This window comes from Salmo salar, chromosome ssa17 (genome assembly GCF_905237065.1).
Source record: "Salmo salar chromosome ssa17, Ssal_v3.1, whole genome shotgun sequence".
NCBI classification, from domain to species: Eukaryota; Metazoa; Chordata; class Actinopteri; order Salmoniformes; family Salmonidae; genus Salmo; species Salmo salar.
In genome coordinates this window covers 22784550-22806850 of record NC_059458.1, presented here as the reverse complement: position 1 = coordinate 22806850, position 22301 = coordinate 22784550, and the positions used below count along the sequence as shown (strand labels likewise).

General features: G+C 43.5%; 1 protein-coding gene across 1 annotated transcript; it reads right to left on the bottom strand.

Moving 5' to 3' along the window:
* Positions 1-1507: 1507 nt before the first annotated feature.
* LOC106575469 (uncharacterized) lies at positions 1508-18417 on the bottom strand. Its single transcript, XM_045699053.1, has 7 exons — positions 18192-18417; positions 11686-11973; positions 10910-11182; positions 10688-10759; positions 6322-6348; positions 6112-6168; positions 1508-1658 (listed from the first exon to the last, which is right to left on the bottom strand). The coding sequence occupies exons 1-7, from the start codon at positions 18301-18303 to the stop codon at positions 1609-1611; spliced, it is 879 nt and encodes a 292-aa protein (XP_045555009.1). The 5' UTR covers positions 18304-18417; the 3' UTR covers positions 1508-1608.
* Between the last annotated feature and the right edge of the window lie 3884 nt (positions 18418-22301).

The following is a 22301-nucleotide window of genomic DNA, read 5'->3' as shown; positions in this document are numbered from 1 at the left end:
TAACCTGTGGGGAGTTATTCACCATTTGTGATTAACAAATAAGGTTTCATATGTAACACTGTTAAATAAAGAGCAAATTATTGATTATTATATTATTATTTGTACCCGGTAAGAGCTCTGTCACTTCCAACGAGCCGGGTTGTGACAAACTCACACTCATTCTTGTGTTTTAATAAATGTATCATATAGTGTGTGTGTGTGTGTGTGTGTGTGTGGCAGGCTTACAATGATGACAAAATACAACATTTGAGAGTGCGCTGAGCCTGGTGCTAGAGGGGGTACTCAGCTGGAGATTGAATGTTTGAAGGGGTAAGGGACTGTAAAAGGTTTGGGAACCACTGCTCTACACAATGACCGCTTGTTTTTTCACATAAACTGAAATTCAACTATTAGAATTGTATCAACCAGGAAATGGAGGAGTGATTTCTGTATAGTGCATCTTTAAAGAAATTACTTCTGTTTATAGGGTCTTAAATGAACTGGATGACTTGCCTTGTTCTGGCTGGACTCCATCACTGCCTTTAGTTGAGGTGGAGAGAAGAGAGAAAAGTTGAGCTTAGTATTCTCATACACAGACCATATTAGTATTTGTTGTGTTCACTTCTGGATGACAATGAAAAGGATGCTAAGTGACATAATTCAGGGGTTGTCATTGTTTCTTACCCTCACACATTGACTCATCTTTAGGACTGTTGGATCTGCTGGCTTTATCTACCAATGAGGACAAGTCTTTTTCTTTTTCTTCGTTGATTAACAGAATACACTCATATTGTGTGTTGCCGCCACCTACTGTACAGGGTAGTAAAAAATACCCCATAAACAAAATATGTTTTACATTTACAAATTCTTACTTATTACCAAAAACAAAAAACACTAACCAAACACGAAATCAACATCATACCGCTCCTGGTCACTGACCGATTGCACTTAACCCAATTCGATCTTCACCATCGCAATCGGGTCACCCCCAAAAAACATCCCTGCTTGTGAATCACACTCCAACCATCAACTGCTGTTCATTTCCAACTTTAGCCCTTTCTACTTCACCATCGTCCACTCATTCTCCCCAACTGTAGTCAAGCCAAGAGAATGACACAATACTTCCGCTTCATGTGTCTAACTCATTCCACATAGGGCCGAGTGCCTGCAGATTTTCACTCCTCCCTTGTACTTGATTACAAGGGAGTACTAATTATTAAAAAAAACTCAGCTCACCTGGTTGTCTAGGTCTTCATTGAAAGGAAAAAACTAAAATCCGCAAACACTAAGCCCTTCATGGACTGAGTTTGGCACCCCTGTTCTAGATGAACCCTCTATACTTATAAAACACAGTATTATGTATTTAGCATACAAGAATCAGTCAGTTACAGGAATCATCCGGGACCAATACAATTTGGGTGTACTGTAACTGCCAGAGCACTGATTCCAGATCTGTTACGGGGTAAACTATGCGCTTAAGTCTCATACAACCCTCCATTCCCCTGTACCGTCATCCCGTTTTGATGGACACTAGCATAACCCCCTCTGCAGAATCACACAGAAGGAAAAACTCAACTACAGCATCAAATGGAACTTTAAGAAGTTACTTCTGCTTTATACAGTCTTAAATTAACTGGATGACTTGCCTTGTTTTGGCTGGGCTCCATCACTGACTTTAGCTGAGACAAAGAGAAGAGAGAAAACTTGAGCTTAGCATTCTCATACACAAACCATTTTAGTATTTGTTGTGTTCACTTCTGGATGACAATGAAAAGGATGCTAAGTGGCAGAATTCCAGTTGAATGGCACTGTGCCTTACCATCAAGTTTTATTGAGTTACGCAGCAACTTTCTAGGGAGGAAAAACTCCCTAGAAAGGCCAGAACCTACTGCAGGATTTTGTTCCAACTAGGCACCACAACTGAGCTAATTTGACTAGGCAAGCCAGTTAAGAACAAATTCTTATTTTCAATAACGGCCTAGGAACAGTGGGTTAACTGCCTTGTTCAGGGGCAAAATGACAGATTTTTACCTTGTCAGCTCAGGGATTCAACCTTGCAACCTTCCGATTACTAGTCCAATGCTCTAACCACTAGGCTACCTGCCACTCTAATTGATCAGCTCAGTGATTGCCTAAATTCAACACACTTGGTCTTTCAGGTCGGTTAAATCAAAAACATGGCCCTCCAGGACCAGGGTTGTCCACCCCTGCAGTAGATGAATGGTTTAACCATGAGCTCTTAAAGACACAAAACCTGCAAAAGTCTTGAGACGTTCTGAAACAAGCCACATGTCTAAACCAGCAACAGTCATATTAAACAAAACAACATGAAAACAGTTCTCAGAACTCAAAATGTTCTGATTGACAACCATGGAGCAGAGCAAATAAAGCATTAGACTAACACTGAAGAGTGTGAAATAATTGGCTTTTGGAACAAACTAGCAAAGGGTGACGGGGACAGAATTTTTATCCACATTGTTACCTCTATGGGTGGCATTTTGACAGCGCACAAATGCATAGATGTGAAGAGAAACCAAAACCAAACAGGTTATTTAAAGCACATTTTCCTTGCAGATTCCAACTGCATCATATACATTTTATATATGCTAGCCCACACACTGCTAACTTTAAACTCACATTAGTAATCACCTTCTCATACTGTATGTAGATGTCACTAAAACATGCTCTTCAAATAAATATCCCCACAAATAATATGAGAAACACATTTCTGGCAACATTTCCACATATCTGCATTGTCAAAATGGCCCCATAGAAGTACCATGTAAAAGGTGTATTAGTGTTACTACCTGTGTTAGTGGACTGATTGTTATTATTCTGATTCATGGAGTAATCTCCAGAAGACTTCTCCCCTACAGTGCTATAAACTGTATCCATGGCAAACCAAGAGAACCCCTGAAGCTCAAATGTTGGTGACCTGATCATTCTCTATAGTGTGATAAACAGTATCCGGGGCAACATAATTCTGATTGTTGCATGCGTACCGTGTACAGTTACACCTTCCATCAACATTGTTTACAGCAAACAGAGTAGAAGAGGTTCCTTGAATTTAGGAGGTATTTGCCCTTAAAAGTTTACATAAGGTTACGATGACAAAACATGGGTTGAGCGATTACTGATGTGAACAAACTCTCTCTCACACACACACAATAGGAGATACAGTTGAAGTCGGAAGTTTACATACACCTTAGCCAAATACATTTAAACTCAGTTTTTCACAATTCCTGACATTTAATCCTAGTAAAATTTCCTTGTCTTAAGTCAGTTAGGATCACCACTTTATTTTACGAATGTGAAATGTCAGAATAATAGTAGAAAGAATGATTTATATCAGCTTTTATTTCTTTCATCACATTCCCAGTGGGCCAGAAGTTTACATACCAAATACTAATTCAGTGTAGCAAATTGTTTAATTTGTGTCAAAGGTTTCGGGTAGCCTTCCACAAGCTCCCACAATAAGTTGGGTGAAATTTGGCCCATTCCTCCTGACAGAGCTGGTGTAACGGAGTCAGGTTTGTAGGCCTCCTTGCTCGCACACGCTTTTTCAGTCCTGCCCACAAATGTTCTATTGGATTTGTGATGGCCATTCCAATACCTTGACTTTGTTGTCCTTAAGCCATTTTGCCACAACTTTGGAAGTATGCTTGGGGTCATTGTCCATTTGGAAGACCTATTTGCGACCAAGCTTTAACTTTCTGACTGATGTCTTGAGATTTTGCTTCAATTTCTCCACGTAATTTTCCTTCCTCATGATGCCAGCAATTTTGTGAAGTGCACAGTCCCTCCTGCAGCAAAGCACCACCAGAACATGATAACGATGGTCATTATGGCCAAACAGTTCAGACCAGAGGACAAATCTCCAAAAAAGCATGATCTTTGTCCCCACATGCAGTTGCAAACCATAGTCTGGCTTTTTTATGGCGGATTTGAAGCAGCGGGTTCTTCCTTGCTGAGCGGCCTTTCAGGTTATGTCGATATAGGACTCGTTTTACTGTGGATATAGATACTTTGTACCTGTTTCCTCCAGCATCTACACAAGGTCCTTTGCTGTTGTTCTGGGATTGATTTTCACTTTTCGCACCAAAGTATGTTCATCTCTAGGAGACAGAACGCGTCTCCTTCCTGAGCGGTATGATGGCTGCGTGGTCCCATGGTTTTTATACTTGCGTACTATTGTTTTTACAGATGGACGTGGTCCCTTCAGGAATTTGGAAATTGCTCCCAAGGATGAACCAGACTTGTCGAGGTCTACAATTTGTTTCTGAGGTCTTGGCTGATTTCTTTTGATTTTCCCATGATGTCAAGCAAAGAGGCACTGAGTTTGAAGATAGGCCTTGAAATACATCCACAGGTACACCTCCAATTGACTCAAATTATGTCAATTAGCCTATCAGAAGCGTCTAAAGCCAAGACATAATTTTCTGGAATTTTCGAGCTGTTTATAGGCATAGTCAATTTAGGGTATGTAAACTTCTCACCCACTGGAATTGGGATACAGTGAATTATAATTGAAATAATCTGTCTGTTAACAATGTTTGGAAATATTACTTGTGTCATGCACAAAGTAGATGTCCTAACCGACTTGCCAAAACTATAGTTTGTTAACAAGAAATTTGTGGAGTGGTTGAAAAACGAGTTTTAATGACTCCAACCTAAGTGTATGTAAACTTCCAACTTCAACTGTACCTATTAGTGAGTAAAGTTCCTTAATTCGATTAAAACAGGTTTCTGGATTTCTGGGATGGAACAAAAACAACACTACTGTCCTGTGCTGTGAGGAAGCATGTGTGCAGTGCATGGAAGTATAGTGCATTTGGATAGTATTCAGACCCCTTGACTTTTTCCACATTTTGTAATGTTACAGCCTATTGTAACATTTATTAAATAGCTTTTTTTCCTCATTAATCTACACACAGGCTTTTTGACAATTTTGCAAATGTATTAATAATAAAAAACTTAAATATCACATTTACATAAGTATTCAGACCATTTACTCAGTACTTCGTTGAAGCACCTTTGTCAGCGATTACAGCCTCGAGCATTCTAGGATATGATGCTACAAGCTTGGCACACCTGTATTTGGGGAGTTTCTCCCATTCTTCTCTGCAGATCCTCTCAAGCTCTATCAGGTTGGATCGGGAGTGTTGCTGCACAGCTATTTTCAGGTCTCTCCAGAGATGTTCGATCGGGTTCAAGTCCGGGCTCTGGATGGGCCACTCAAGGGCATTTAAAGACTTGTCCCGAAGCTACTCCTGCGTTGTCTTGGCTGTGTGCTTAGGTCGTTGTCCTGTTGGAAGGTGAACTTTCGCCGCAGTCTGAGGTCCTGAGCACTCTGGAGCAGGTTTCATCAAGGATCTCACTGTACTTTGCTCCATTCATCACCTTGATCCTGACTAGTCTCCCAGTCCCTGCCTCTGGAAAACATCCCCACAGCATGATGCTGCCACCACCATGCTTCACCGTAGGGATGGTGCCAGGTTTCCTCCAGACGTGACGCTTGGCATTCAGGCCAAAGAGTTCAATCTTGGTTTCATCAGACCCGAGAACCTTGTTTCTTATGGTCTGAGAGTCTATAGGTGCCTTTCGTCAAACTCCAAGCGGGCTGTCATGTGCCTATTACTGAGGAGTGGCTTCCATCTGGCGACTCTACCATAAAGGCCTGATTAGTGAAGGGCTTCAGAGAGAGTTGTCCTTCTGGAAGTTTTTCCCATCTCCACAGAGGAAATCTGGAGCTCTATCAGTGACTATCAGGTTCTTGGTCACCTTCCTGACCTTTCTCCCCCATTGCTCAGTTTGGCCTGGTCGGACAGTTATAGGAAGAGTTTTGGTGGTGTGAATACTTATGTAAATAATATATTTCTGTTTTTTATTTTGAATACATTTGCAAAAAAATTATGTTTTCGCTTTGTCATTATGGGCTATTGTGTGTAGATTGACAAGTATTTTTTTAAATCCATTTTAGAATGAGACTGTAACGTAACAAAATGTAGAAAAAGTAAAGGGGTCTGAATACAGTATGTGTATATACTGTAGTACAATGTTGTGTTTGTATTACTTTGGGGACCCTGTTAGCAGGTTCAATATGGACCAGAGTCAAGTTATGGTAAAACTTACCGCAATTTCCACAATCAAACTTTCTCAAAAAGTCAATCCAGGTGTCTTGGGGATATCCTGAGAGGAAAAAGAAACACAAGAATGTAAGACCTTATTAACAGTTTCATTCAAATGGTTCTTTGTTTCCACAGGAATCCAAATGTAAATGATTTTATTGTGAAGCAGTGAGTATGAAGAATTGAGACAGGAAGAGACAGGTAATCATCCTACCAGTCGTTTTCTTCCACACCAACATTCCTGAGGAGTAACAAAATAAATATTTTATTTTCCAAGTTGATCCATGGTTCTGTAGCTTGTGTTAGCTATTTTAGAGTGAGAAATAACCCCTCTTAAAGCACAAGTCTGTGTATTAACCATTCTATCAGCTATTGAGTATGACTTCACCCACATTTACATGTTTAAGCTGCAATAAGGAGACATAATTTCTGAGAGCATGCATACAGTACAAGGCCGACTTCAAATCAATGTGAAAGTAACCGGCGCATTAAACAGCTGACGACGAATGCAAACTATGCTAGATAAATCCTACACATCAAATCAAATGTTATTGGTCGCATACACTTGGATAGCAGATGTTAATGTGAGTGTAGCGAAATGCTTGTAAAAAAATATATATTCCTGGTGTAACAATGTAAGAAATAATACATAAACATGCATTAACACATGCAGTGAAATAAAAAGCATACATCAAAAGACTTACTTAGGCCTACAATTGAGAAGAACACATGAAGACAAAAGCTCAAAGAATGACGAAAATCACAAAATATACACATGCCTTTTTAAAGGGAGCTAAGGCTGCGTCCGTGATTCAGCACCGCTGAATGGACAGCTCCTCAGTACAGGTAGGCATAGTGGAGCTCAGTGGTGTGGTGCTGAATGGACAGCGCCTCTGTCTAGTAGACAGCTACATAATTCTTCAGTTGTTGGGCAGATTTTAGGGCGTGGTTAGCCTACAATGCGTATTCTTCAGTTGTTCGGGCAGATTTTAGGGCGTGGTTAGCCTACAATGCGTATTCTTCAGTTGTTGGGCAGATTTTAGGGCGTGGTTAGCCTACAATGCGTATTCTTCAGTTGTTGGGCAGATTTTAGGGCGTGGTTAGCCTACAATGCGTATTCTTCAGTTGTTGGGCAGATTTTAGGGCGTGGTTAGCCTACAATGCGTATTCTTCAGTTGTTGGGCAGATTTTAGGGCGTGGTTAGCCTACAATGCGTATTCTTCAGTTGTTGGGCAGATTTTAGGGCGTGGTTAGCCTACAATGCGTATTCTTCAGTTGTTGGGCAGATTTTAGGGCGTGGTTAGCCTACAATGCGTATTCTTCAGTTGTTGGGCAGATTTTAGGGCGTGGTTAGCCTACAATGCGTATTCTTCAGTTGTTGGGCAGATTTTAGGGCGTGGTTAGCCTACAATGCGTATTCTTCAGTTGTTGGGCAGATTTTAGGGCATGGTTAGCCTACAATGCGTATTCTTCAGTTGTTGGGCAGATTTTAGGGCATGGTTAGCCTACAATGCGTTTTCTTCAGTTGTTGGGCAGATTTTAGGGCATGGTTAGCCTAAAATGCGTATTCTTCAGTTGTTGGGCAGATTTTAGGGCGTGGATAGGTAGCCTACAATGCGTTTATGAAAATCATAAGTGGCATGCAGAACTTTATAAATGGTAGGATCAATTGTAAATTGGCACACAAGATGAATAAGGTTGCCGACCCCCTTGGCTATAGCCACCCTTGTGGAACGGCGCATACAGTGTAGATCTATAATGACTTCCCACCAACGGTCGTTTTATTTTTTAGGGGGTAGATCAGCTTTAATATTGCAGATAAATTGTAGCTTCCATCAATGTAATTGTCTGCATCATTTCCATATCCCCCTATATATTTTTTTGTAAATATACACTGCTGTTCAAAAGTCTTAGAACACCTACTCTTTCAAGGGTTTTTATTAATTTGTACTATTTTCTACATTGTAGAATAATAGTGAAGACATCAAAACTATGAAATAACACAATAACACACGTTTTATATTTGAGATTCTTCAAATAGACACCCTTTGCCTTGATGACAGCTTGGCACAATCTTGGCATTCTCTCAACCAGCTTCACCTGGATTTCTTTTCCAACAGTCTTGAAGGAGTTCCCACATATGCTGAGCACTTGTTGGCTGCTTTTCCTTCACTCTGCAGTCCAACTCATCCCAAACAATCTAAATTGGGTTGAGGTCGGGTGGTTGCGGAGGCCAGGTCATGTGATGCAGCAGTACATCACTCTCCTTCTTGGTAAAATAGCCCTTACACAGCCTGGAGGTGTGTTGGGTTATTGTCCTGTTGAATTACAAAATGATAGTACCACTAAGAGCAAACCAGATGTGTTGGCGTATCGCTGCAGAATGTTGTAGTAGCCATGCTGGTTAAGTGTGCCTTGAATTCTGATGAGTTCTAAACTTGAGATATTGTTAATTACACAGGAAGTTAATGGTTACAGTATCTGTAGGAGGAATGTATATGGTGGAGGCAATTAAGCTTGGAATGTATTGGGTAAAGGAAGGGCAATCACATGTGGCAGGCACTAATAAGGATGGAGAGATGTGGTTTAGCGAGGAAGGGGGCCGAGGTTATGTCAGGTCACATTAAGGGAGAAGGAACACTTAATTTCCTGCCAAGCAATAAAGATATAATGTTTAGAGAGAAGGAGGACGTCACCCAAACTGGGGTATATATACTACCACTGGTGGAACCATGTCTTTGTCTTACGCAGCTGTAAGACCTAGTGGGTGAATAAACTTGGTTTGAGCTTTATTTAGCGTCCGTGAGTTTATTACTCTGTTTATTTAGAACCTAACAGTTGGCGCTGCGAGCAGGGTTCACCACGATTTACAGTCGAACTAGAGATTCCGAATCAGTGAAACAGGAGCCAGCACCAAAAACAAGGTAGGCACAGTTCCTACACCTGTTACCACTCATTCTGACATGTTGGGGAGATGAGAGTCGTAGGCTGAACCAATTATAGGATACGGACCTAGAAAGCCTGAGCTTATTCAGTAGTCCCATTGTATTACCACCGGTCGTAGATTCATGGTATATGGTAAGTCCCGGAAGGTAAGCCCGAGCAGGCTGGTACCTGCAGAGGGTAAGTCCTAGAGGGTAAATCCCAAGTGGGTTGGTTCCTGCGAGGACCATAAAGTATAGGGTAATTCTCGGAAGGTAAGCTGGAGCAGGTTGGTACCTGTAGAGGGTAAGTCCCGAGTGGGGTTGGTTCCCTACTAGACCCGTAAAGGGAGGGTGAAACCCCAGCCACGGTGGCCGTAGTGTGTGTGTATGGATAAATTGTAATGCTTGTGTACTAGTACGGCAGTTTGTAGAGAAGTAGTCCATGGAGAAGGACAACAGGAGGGAATGTGGATGGTGATAAGAAGGTTGCCTATAATTTCTGAAAGAAAGCCACATTCATGGTTAAAAGAAAAGCAAGAAGATATTCGAATACTGTTTGATTTGTGTGTATTAGCAGTAGCAATAAGGAGAGAGGTTGGTTTATGCCCTATTGGGAGGGGGAACCATGACAGAGTATGTGGAAATAGGAAGACAACTGTGAATCATTTTGGTAATGTGTGTTATCAACAACAGTGATATTTGAGGCGTAACACTGGAATAAGACATAAGGTCACCCGTATTCTCCAGTAATACATTTGCAGACGCTATAGGATTGGTTCAAATACAAGGTATTAAGTGCCATGACCAATTAATAGGCACAAATACCATAACTATTCTCAGGGGAAGTGGGTAGCGCTACCTTGGAAAATAGTTAATAAAAGGTGTGTATTAGAGTGAAGAAGATCTGAACACCCTGGACACCATCAGGAGAGATTTCAGCATAATAACTCTTGAAATGGTGACAGACATTCAAGGATTCTCCCTGTAAAGCTGGGCTAGAGGAAGAGAAGTTTAGAGGTGTTGAAAGAGGCGCACAAGCATTCTACCAATTCTCGAATATTGGAAAAATGGAGCAAAATTGATAAAATTGGTCAGCATTTCCCTGCTAATGGAAAATTCCAATCAAATAAAGAGGGGGTAGTGGACTATTATTCTGACTGGGATTTAATAGTACAAGCAGCATTGAGAGTGGAAGCTAATTTAGTTTACACCGCAGATGTACAAGTGGTTAATGCTGCCACAGTGGAAGTCACTAACAGTGGTCTCAATGGCCAAGGTAGGACAAAGAAACAGAGAGGAAAGGGTAACTAACCTGTGCTAAGGCACCCGGGAATAGCTCCCTGTTTTAGATGTGTGGCTATCGGTCATTGGAAGAACGAGTGTAAGGAATCCGATGAGGTTATTCCATACTGGGCACGGTCCAAATTGATGCCTCCTTGTGACACATTATGAATGAAGACAGTGCCCTACAACAGGTGGTGCATCTAACCCCCTGTTTTGTCTGTAGCAGTAGCCTGAACACTACTGTAGATACAGGTAGAACAGGTATCCCCTTCAGGAGGTATAGCTCACTGTTGTTGCTACTGTTATGTCAATCTGTGCTTCAGAACTCTGTACATGTGCAGTGCTCTGTTTCTATAGATGTGCTGTTCTTACCTGTTATGACAATGAAAACAAATGCTACAATGGCAGTGACAACAACACCAACAAAATCTCTGATGGAAGGCTCTGAAATGAAAACACATTTTGTATTGATACTTTGACAGGAGTTGATCAGGTATTCAACATAGTGTAACATTCAAAATGTCTTACAAAACTAGCAGTGTTACAAACATATCAATACATAAGTATGTAACACACTTATGAGTGTCGACTCACCTGAGACAAACACCTCTCCAACTGGCTCGCTGACTTCCCCTTCCCCACTTACAGAGTTATTCAGCTTGCAGATGTACTTGTAACTGTTGGTTGAATTGCCAGTGTCGCTCTTAAAGACAATCAGCTGTTTTCCTCCAACCTCCCACACCCCCTCTCCCACTTTCCAGCTGTAAGTGACTGGTTCAGCATCAGTGGTGTTGCCCTCACAGGTCAGAGTGCAGGAGGTTTGGTTGGCGTTACAGGAAGAAGTGATTGTGGGTTTGGGGGCTGCCTCTGTAAATAGAGGAAAGAAACAGGAATAATTTGGGGAAATGCTTGTGAGACACTGCACAACCTGCTGTTTCTACACGACCACGCACATACATACACACATGTACATACACACACACACACACGGTCACGCCCCGGGCCATAGAGAGGGTTTTGTTCTCTATTTTGGTTAGGCCAGGGTGTGACTAGGGTGGGCATTCTATGTCCTTTTTTCTATGTTTTGTATTTCTTTGTTTTGGCCTGGTATGGCTCTCAATCAGGGACAGCTGTACATCGTTGTCGCTGATTGGGAGCCATACTTAGGTAGCCTGTTTTCCTTTGGGTTTTGTGGGTGGTTTATTTCTGTTTAGTATATCTTACCTGACAGAACTGTTTGGCTGTCGTCTTTTGTTTCTCTGTTTATTGTGTTCTCAGTATAATAAATTCATGATGAGCACTAACCATGCTGCGCCTTGGTCTACTCCATTTGACAGCCGTTACACACACACACACACAGAAACACTTACTGATAACAGACAGTGTATATGTCTTGTCAAGCAGTTTGCTGTTGAACTCCACAGAATAAACTCCACTGTCTGTTTTCATCAATCCACTGATTCTCAGCTCTCCAGTAGTCTGGTCCAGGATTGTGCGCTCTTTGAAGGCAGCATAGATGTCCAGACCACCAAAATCATTGTCCCACTCTGCCACCTTGTTATTCCCATGCTTCCATAGGATGCTTGTGATGGAGTCAGGCACTGTGGACTTGTCCGGCGTCAACACGAGCTCACCTCCCACTTTAAGGATAAGGTCTTCTGGAAAAGCAGACATTTCATACATGTATCAGAGTATCAATGTATCCAGGGTAACACATTATGGTTAGGGTATAAATATGTAGTCCTAACCTTATTGGCATTGAAAGAGACATTATTATCTACCTTTACTTTTTATGTCTAGAATTCTACTTGCTGGGTGTATCTGGTCTATGTAGTCTGACCACTTTGACTAGTATGTCCCCCTCACCACCACCACTGGAGTAGAAATGTATCTAGACTACACCACATATTAATGCCTTTGTCTACAGCCTGTCCCCGTTATATCACTAGCTAGGTTTCCATCCAATCTGCAACAGATTTTCATGTGAATATTCAAAAATCTGCATAAAAACAATATGCACATTTTCCCACCAGAGAGATGTTTCCATCAAACTAAGTGAAGTTAGGCTATCTACATTATGAGATTATTATGGATAATAGTGATTATTATTTGTATTTGTCAAAGGGCAGCAAAGCATTGATGATCATGTCACCAGAATAACACCCTCGATATTTATTGGAAAGGAGCATCAAGATCACCGTGAACTTTCACCACCATGTGAAGTTCATCATCATTTATTTCATTTGTACTGTAATAAACAGCATGGTTTCCCATGTCATAGTGGGAGGCCCACACACCATATATTATTTTATTTTTTATTTTATTTCACCTTTATTTAACCAGGTAGGCTAGTTGAGAACAAAGTTCTCATTTACAACTGCGACCTGGCCAAGATAAAGCAAAGCAGTGCGACACAAACAACAACACAGAGTTACACATGGAATAAACAAGCGTACAGTCAATAACACAATAGAAAAAAGAAAGTCTAAATACAGTGTGTGCAAATGGTGTGAGGAGGTAAGGCAAAAAATAGGCCAATAGTAGCAAAGTAATTACAATTTAGCAAATTAACACTGGAGTGATAGATGAGCAGATGGTGATGTGCAAGTAGAAATACTGGTGTGCAAAAGAGCAGAAAAGTCAATAAAAACAATATGGGGATGAGGTAGGTAGATTGGGTGGGCTATTTACAGATGGGCTATGTACAGCTGCAGCAATCTGTTAGCTGCTCAGATAGCTGATGTTTAAAGTTAGTGAGGGAAATATAAGTCTCCAGCTTCAGCGATTTTTGCAATTCCTTCCAGTCATTGGCAGCAGAGAACTGTAAGGAAAGGTGGCCAAAGCAGGTGTTGGCTTTGGGGATGACCAGTGAAATATGCCTGCTGGAGCTAGTGCTAAGGGTGGGTGTTGTTATCTTGACCAGTGAGCTGAGATAAGGTGGGTCTTTACCTAGCATAGACTTATAGATGACCTGGAGCCAGTGGGTCTGGCGACGAATATGAAGCGAGGGCCAGCCGACTAGAGCATACAGGTCGCAGTGGTGGGTGGTGTAAGGGGCTTTGGTGACAAAACGGATGGCACTGTGATAGACTGCATCCAGTTTGCTGAGTAGAGTATTGGAAGCTATTTTGTAAATGACATCGCCGAAGTAGAGGATCGGTAGGATAGTCAGTTTTACGAGGGTATGTTTTGCGGCATGAGTGAAGGAGGCTTTGTTGCGAAATAGGAAGCCGATTCTAGATTTAATTTTGGATTGGAGCAGGGGCGGAAATCCCGGGGGGGACGGGGGGGACACGACCCCCCCATCCTGGGAAAAATATGATTTGTCCCCCCCTGAAACATAACTATGTAATTTAAATAATATTAATAATACGCAATGAAAGCAATTGTGCTGATTATAGACACTTAATTGCTCATTTTTAAGTTTCAAAAGATTGCGACCCCCCCACCCTTTGCCTCACAATGGTTTGATCCACTGCCAGTTCCTTAGCTTGCGAGGTAACGTAGAGGTCGTATCTACTGTCTGAAAGGCACTCAATGCACGTAACTGACGTGAGGTTAATCCAGTCAATCGCGCACACACACTAGCTGAATATGCAGAGCTAGCGCGCAAATATTAACTATTAAGCTAGCTAATACCTATTCCTTTTATGTGGCGTCGTCAAATATGGAATCTTTGCTATCGTCAATTTATTCCAAGATCAGCATGCATGTAAGTTAGTGCTTCAAAGTCCCTGTGATAAGGTTAGCGATAAACTCAACAGAACTACACTCTCTTCTACCATTGTTTTAAATATATTTAATGGTCTCGTTGCAAAAGCTAAATTGACGCAAGGGAACTTTTATTTATACACTGCTCAAAAAAACAAAGGGAACACTTAAACAACACAATGTAACTCCAAGTCAATCACACTTCTGTGAAATCAAACTGTCCACTTAGGAAGCAACACTGATTGACAATACATTTCACATGCTGTTGTGCAAATGGAATAGACAACAGGTGGAAATTATAGGCAATTTGCAAGACACCCCCAATAAAGGAGTGGTTCTGCAGGTGGGGACCACAGACCACTTCTCAGTTCCTATGCTTCCTGGCTGATGTTTTGGTCACTTTTGAATGCTGGCGGTGCTTTCACTCTAGTGGTAGCATGAGACGGAGTCTACAACCCACACAAGTGGCTCAGGTAGTGCAGCTCATCCAGGATGGCACATCAATGCGAGCTGTGGCAAGAAGGTTTGCTGTGTCTGTCAGCGTAGTGTCCAGAGCATGGAGGCGCTACCAGGAGACAGGCCAGTACATCAGGAGACATGGAGGAGGCCGTAGGAGGGCAACAACCCAGCAGCAGGACCGCTACCTCCGCCTTTGTGCAAGGAGGAGCAGGAGAAGCACTGACAGAGCCCTGCAAAATGACCTCCAGCAGGCCACAAATATGCATGTGTCTGCTCAAACGGTCAGAAACAGACTCCATGAGGGTGGTATGAGGGCCCGACGTCCACAGGTGGGGGTTGTGCTTACAGCCCAACACCGTGCAGGACGTTTGGCATTTGCCAGAGAACACCAAGATTGGCAAATTCGCCACTGGCGCCCTGTGCTCTTCACAGATGAAAGCAGGTTCACACTGAGCACATGTGACAGACGTGACAGAGTCTGGAGATGCCGTGGAGAACGTTCTGCTGCATGCAACATCCTCCAGCATGACCGGTTTGGTGGTGGGTCAGTCATGGTGTGGGGTGGCATTTCTTTGGGGGGCCGCACAGCCCTCCATGTGCTCGCCAGAGGTAGCCTGACTGCCATTAGGTACCGAGATGAGATCCTCAGACCCCTTGTGAGATCATATGCTGATGCGGTTGGCCCTGGGTTCCTCCTAATGCAAGACAATGCTAGACCTCATGTGGCTGGAGTGTGTCAGCAGTTCCTGCAAGAGGAAGGCATTGATGCTATGGACTGGCCCGCCCATTCCCCAGACCTGAATCCAATTGAGCACATCTGGGACATCATGTCTCGCTCCATCCACCAACGCCACGTTGCACCACAAACTGTCCAGGAGTTGGCGGATGCTTTAGTCCAGGTCTGGGAGGAGATCCCTCTGGAGACCATCCGCCACCTCATCAGGAGCATGCCCAGGTGTTGTAGGGAGGTCATACAGGCACGTGGATGCCACACACACTACTGAGCCTCATTTTGACTTGTTTTAAGGACATTTCATCAAAGTTGGATCAGCCTGTACTGTGGTTTTCCACTTTAATTTTGAGTGGGACTCCAAATCCAGACCTCCATGGGTTGATAAATTGGATTTCCATTGATTATTTTTGTGTGATTTTGTTGTCAGCACATTCAACTATGTAAAGAAAAAAGTATTTAATAAGATTATTTCTTTCATTCAGATCTAGGATGTGTTGTTTAAGTGTTCCTTTTATTTTTTTGAGCAGTATATATTTCATTTCACCTTTATTTAACCCGGGTAGCAAAGATTATAGCAAACACCACTGAATTGGTGCTCGCTAGCTTTTCAAATTCAGCTATTGTTGGAAGCCAGCCAATATGAAACAAACGATTAAAATTACAAAAGGTTGCAGCATATGTTGTGTAAATGGTGAACTCATACAGCTGTCAACTCTTGTCACTGCAATCCGTTTCACATTTGCTAGCTACCTTTTAGATCGAAGCCCATATAGAATGATAGAAGATAAGATGATAGAAGCCCATCTCCTACTGTAAATAACCTACATACTGTGTTTGTGTAGCCAACCAGGTAGAAAAATGGCAGAAAAATGGCAGAAAAAAGACGGACATCAGAGTATTTTTCAGTACACCAAAAACGCAAAGTAAGAACCCTAGTAGCCTAATATCTCAAAGACTAGTTGATAAAATGTTCATAAGAAAGAAATGAAATTCTAATGGAAATGTTTCACAATGATGTCATTAGGCAGAGCAGGCAACAGATGGCACACAGACAGCAGAGTTGGGGACAGATATGCAGGGACAGACTGGCAGAGACTGGGAGTCTCAGGTAAGTTTATTGAGTCTTTGTTTGGCAACATTATGAAAGGTTCTCAATTTTTTTTACTTGTAAAATAGGAACATAATTGGAAAATGCCATGGATACCCCCACTCTCAACTTAAACTGGTGACTGAACTAAGATTTGTTAAAGGCAATGGTATTGCTGTTGTGATTAGTTGTGTAGTTTTGGGTACCGGTAGTTAGGAGTACGGCAAACACCTTATTTCTTTGGTTCCTCAATATACATTTACCATATTAAACGTAGGCTATGTGTTACAGCACTACTTTTGGTGTCCCCCTCAGGAATTGCTCTTGAGAAAATGTAATGTAATTGTCCCCTCCAAAGTTGATATCAGATTTTCGCCCCTGGATTGGAGATGTTTAATATGAGTCTGGAAGGAGAGTTTACAGCCTAGCCAGACACCTAGGTATTTGTAGTTGTAGATTTCATCTGGTGGCAACAGGTTTACTTCGATATGATGGTCATCATATGATTTTGGCGCAGTAAACTGGGCCGGCGCGTGCTGACAGAAACACGCATCAATCTCAGATAAAGCATCCGAGCGAGCGAAACAGCGCCCTTCTGTGTCCGTAAGTGCAGACCATGTATCTGATGCTGTCTGGACAAAAGGAGTATGGTATGTCATACTTTTCCTGGCCAGACAGCATCAGATACATGGTCTACATATAGAAAGACAGAGGCGCGCTGTTTCGCTAGCTAGTTTCAGCAGAGAGGAAGAGGCAAAGCGAGAGGGCTCACTCTCGCCAAAATCTGTCCTGGATAAGCCCAATGCGTTACCTTTTGCATAATATGCAGACCTAAACTTGTCGCCTGCATTCCCGCCTTTGGGACAACAACTCGCATTGTTAGGGTGGAGACATGAGCATCTCGTCAGATTATAGAGATTTCTGGTTTCAGCCACTTGTGAATGAGAAAGAAAAGTTGGCGGATGCACAGTGCACGTTGAGAAGGGAAGAAGAGGAGGGGTGTGAGGTGAAGATACGGGCATCTTTCTCCAGAACACACGCACTCAGCTCTCCAGAATGTGCTCCGCAGTCTCCCGCTAATAGTTGCCCATTCATTCATTCATTGTTTCAACGTGTGAATTGTTTGCCCTTTGATTGTTTATTTGTATATTTGTATAGTTATATTGACAACCTCCATCCTAGCTCGCTCATTAATGTCTTAATCGAAATTACGGATTGCCTCTTATCCGCTCGTTGTCCCCTTATGCCATAGTTTGTACATCTCAATTGTCAGTAGAAACCACATTTGTTTAAGCAAGTCAGCCATATCAGCTATGTTATTTTTAAAGTCAGTAAATGAGGCTGAATGAACTGTTTTGCTGCCAGACAAGGCTCCGCTGATAGCCAGGTGTAGTGGTGATAAAAATGTTAGGACTGCCTTTGCGACAGCATTATGTGGGCCGTTTAGTGTTGTGTTGTGTAGTGGCTTTGCTGTCATGCATCCCCCCCCCCAAGATTTACAAAATCGTCACTGAACAAGAAGGGTGTGGTCCTTATTTCTAATCGAACCCCATATAGACGTTGTTTAAAACCATTCTGACTTTCCATGTTGAAAATCAATATGAAGACCGTTTTTAGACTATTGTCCATCCATAATGTCGTTACAAGTTATTTTTTCAGTGATATGAATCCCTCTCGGCGACTGCGTTTCTAACTTGAAGTTGCAGCGCACATAGTGTTGATAAAGGACATTATCTCGCTATACCTATTGTTCATGATAATCAAAGATTAGGAAGTGATGTTGTAGGCCAGGCTATACAATTAGCACACAATAGCAAACAAGTAGCCTAAAAATTAGTAGGTAGGCCAAAACGCTACGTTCGCCCCTGCCAGTCGGTTCAACTTACCTCCGGAGACCACCGTCCGCGCCAGACAAATCCAGAACCACAATCTGATGAGCTTTAGTTTGGGCATATCTGCGAGACTGTTTGTTTGTAAAGATAATAAATAACAGTACATTCAAATGAGATACGCTAAAGCACTGTGTAGTTCATCTAGGCTGCTTCTGATCTTCATTTCCCGAGGCTGTGAAAGTGAAAGTAAAATGTGGTTTTGTTCCTCCCTGTTCATGACCTCTTGGTGGAAAATAAATCAACGTTCCATTTGACTTGTAAATAATGTTTAATAGCTGCAATACAACCACACTGTATACCAACACATTGCATTATGTTTATTTGCTATTTAAGCAATAATACATGAGAGGTTTCGCTTCGTGTGTATGATGATAAAAAATGTCGTAACACATGGCCTCGAGTGTATTCTTACTTTTATACAACGGGTTACCAGCATTAAAAATCAAGATTATTTCCGAAACGATCAATTTTCTGACAAAACATGATGCTACATTCCTAACACTGGTTGTCAAGTGACATTTCAGGCGATCTCTGGTCGTTAGTTGTTGTTGTATTGACTGCCATGTAAAGAAAAACTACCCAAGTGCTGGTTGATAGTTCCAGAACCTTGGTTTCTAGGGGCGCTGTCCATGGTACTGAAAACAGTGCTGAAACATTGTAGAAAATACATTGATACAGCAGATCAGAATAGAAACCACAATTACATTTTTTTCCGGATGGGCACAGCATCGACAGCTGTTTATTTGTGACACACATTGAATTTCACATTTCCATTCATTGTGCCATTAGTGAAGTAGGTGTCTAACGCCGGGGTCTCAAGCGCAGCAAGGCGCCATTTCTCAGGAACAACTGCCTTGTTGTCGCACACAGCTACCGTTGAAGTCGGAAGTTTAGATACACTTAGGTTGGAGTCATTAAAACTCGTTTTTCAACCACTCCACAAATTTCTTGTTAACAAACTATAGTTTTGACTGGTCGGTGAGGACATCTACTTTTGTGCATGACACAAGTAATTTTTCCAACAATTGTTTGCAGACAGATTATTTTACTGTATCACAATTCCAGTGGGTAAAATGAGTCCTATTTCGACATAACCTGAAAGGCAGATCAGCAAGGAAGATGCCACTGCTCCAAAACCGCCACAAAAAAAGCCAGACTACGGTTTGCAACTGCACATGGGGACACAGATTGTACTTTTTGGAGTAATGTCCTCTGGTCTGATGAAACAAAAACAGAACTGTTTGGCCATAATGACCATCGTTATGTTTGGGGGGAAAAGGGGGATGCTTGCAAGCTGATGAACACCATCCCAACCGTGTAGCACGGGGGTGGCAGCATCATGTTGTGGGTGTGCTTTGCTGCAAGAGGGACTGGTGCACTTCACAAAATAGATGGCATCATGAGGAATGAAAATGATGTGGATATATTGAAGCGACATCTCAAGACATCAGTCAGGAAGTTAAAGCTTGGTCACAAATGAGTCTTCCAAATGGACAATGACCCCAAGCATACTTCCAAAGTTGTGGCAAAATGGCATGTTTCCCTATACCCCAGCTGATTGCCGTCGCCATGCACGAGGTGGGAGGGATGGTCTCGGGCTCCAGGGTGGTAACCGTGGGGCTATAGCGGCAAGATAGGGCATCCGGCTTGACATTTTTGGACCCCAGCCGGTAAGAGAGGGAAAAGTTGAACCGGGTATACAGCAGGGCCCATCTCGCTTGCCTGGAGTTGAGGCACTTGGCGGTGCGGAGATACTCCACGTTTTTGTGGTCAGTCCACAGAATGAACGGATGTTCCGCCCCTTCCAGCCAGTGCCTCCATCCTCCAATACATCTTCACTGCGAGAAGCTCCCGATTCCCCACATCGCAGTTCATCTCCGTGCGTTGAGGCAGTGGGAGAAGAAGGCGCAGGGATGCAGCTTAAGGTCCATGGCAGAACGTTGGGACAGGACAGCCCCCACTCCGACATCCAAAGCATCGGCCTCCACCACTAACTGACGATAAGGGTCAGGATAAACCAAGATAGGGGCTGTGGTGAAGCGGTGTTTGAGGTCCCGGAACGGCCAGTCAGCGGCAGAGGACCATGTGAACGGAACCTTGGTAGAGGTGAGTGCAGACAGGGGGGAAGCCAGGGTGCTGTAACCCCGGATAATGCGGCGATAAAAATTGGTAAACCCCACTCTCACCTTCCCGGGATACATCTGGACACCCCCAGCAGAGATGATGTAACCCAGAAAGGGGATGCTGGAGCGATGGAACTCGCACTTCTTCGTCTTCACAAACAGTTGATTCTCCTGAAGGCGTTGAAGAACCTGCCGGATGTGGAGCGCGTGTTCTTGGGGGAGCGAGAGAATACGAGGATGTCATCAATATAGGTGAAGATGAACTGGTTCAACATGTCGTGAAGAACGTCATTTACCAGAGCCGAGAACACAGAAGGGGCATGGGTGAAGCCAAAAGACATGAGCAGATATTCGTAGTGGCCGCTGGCCGTGTTGAAGGCGGTCTTCCACTCGTCCCCCTCTAGTATCCGCACCAGGTGGTAGGCGTTCCGTAGACCCAACTTGGAAAACACAGTGGCCCCCTGGAGCGGATCGAAGCTTGACGAAATTAGTGGTAGCGGGTAATGGTTCTTAACAGTAATGTCATTGAGTTCCCGGTAGTCAATGCACGGGAGCAGGGTCTTGTCCTTTTTCTCCATGAAGAATAACCCTGCGCTGGCGGGAGAGGAAGAGAGATGGATAAATCCTGCAGCAAGGGAGTCCCCAATGTAGATCTCCATAGCCTTGGTCTCCGGTCCTGACAGAGAGTACAGGCATCCCTGGGGCGGCGTGGTGCTAGGGAGAAGGTCAATCCCGCAGTCACAGGGTCAGTGAGGCGGAAGAAAAGTGGCCCGGGCCTTGCTGAACACCTCCCGGAGGTCCTGGTACTCCGTGGGGATGGCAGAGGGGTCCAGGGCACCTTCCGAGCCCCCAGGATGATGTCCCAGGGCAGGTTGCACTGACTTCAGACGATGGGCGTGGCAGAACAGACTCAAGCCCATGATTAGATTTAGATTTTAGTCATTTAGCAGACGCTCTTATCCAGAGTGAGTTACAGTAGTGAATGCATACATTTCTTACATTTCTTCTTTTTTTTTCCTGTGTTGGCCCCCCGTGGGAATCGAACCCACAACCCTGGCATTGACTAGACTAGTTGATGAGGGGATTGTATCGCTGGAGCCAGGAGAATCCAAAAACTACGGGAATCTGAGGAGACTTGATGAGCAGAAATTGAATAGTCTCTCTTTGATTCGCTGACACCAGTAGGGTGATGGGAGTGGTATTATGAGTGACCCGGCCTATAGAGCGCCCGTCCAGCGCTCTAACATCCATGGGAATGGAGAGGGGCTGAGTGGGGATGTTCAGCTCGTAAGCCAGGGTAGCATCCAAAAAGCTCTCATCAGCCCCAGAGTCAATGAGGACCCAGAGAGATTAGACTGGTTTCTCCACAGCAGAATGGCATGAAAAGGGGTGCGAGCAAAGGAGGCAGAAAAGTTCTCCATATGGCCCACCAGAGTACTCGCTCCTACCGGTGAGCCTGGTCTTTTAAAGGACAAGAGGACACAAAATGACCAAGAGTCCCACAATACAGACAACCCTTCATGTTGATCCTATATTGCCGTTCCGCTGGCGACAGCCCAGCTCTGCCTAGTTGCATAGGCTCAGGAAGCGGTGACTCTACCGTCTTCGGCGACTCTCGGTGGAGGTCGGGAAGCCTTGGGTTCTCTCAGTAACGGGACCATCGGGGACTTCCAGGATGACTCGGAGGCAAGGTGGAATCCCTGGACCTGCGAGCAAAATCGAATTTTCTCTCCCTCCGTCGTTCCCGTAATCGCCCATCAAAACGGATGGTCAACGCGATGAGGGAATCAAGATCCGTAGGTAACTCCTGAGCAGCAAGCTCATCTTTAACCTCCTCTGAGATGCGGTGCAGGAACATATCGAACAGTGCTTCCTGGTTCTAAGCACTCTCCGCTGCCAACGTGTGGAAATCCATTGCGTAGTCTGCCACACTGCGGGCGTCCTGCCGAAGCTGGATTAGCTTCTGGGCCACTTCTCTCCT

Excerpts from the sequence above, each read along its gene's own strand:
- LOC106575469 (XM_045699053.1), bottom strand. The coding sequence starts at position 18,303 with ATGTACTGTTATTTATTATCTTTACAAACAAACAGTCTCGCAGATATG. Across the intron at positions 11,974-18,191 it reads GCGGACGGTGGTCTCCGGAG|AAGACCTTATCCTTAAAGTG; the intron begins GTAAGTTGAACC and ends CTGCTTTTCCAG. Across the intron at positions 11,183-11,685 it reads ATATACACTGTCTGTTATCA|AGGCAGCCCCCAAACCCACA; the intron begins GTAAGTGTTTCT and ends CTCTATTTACAG.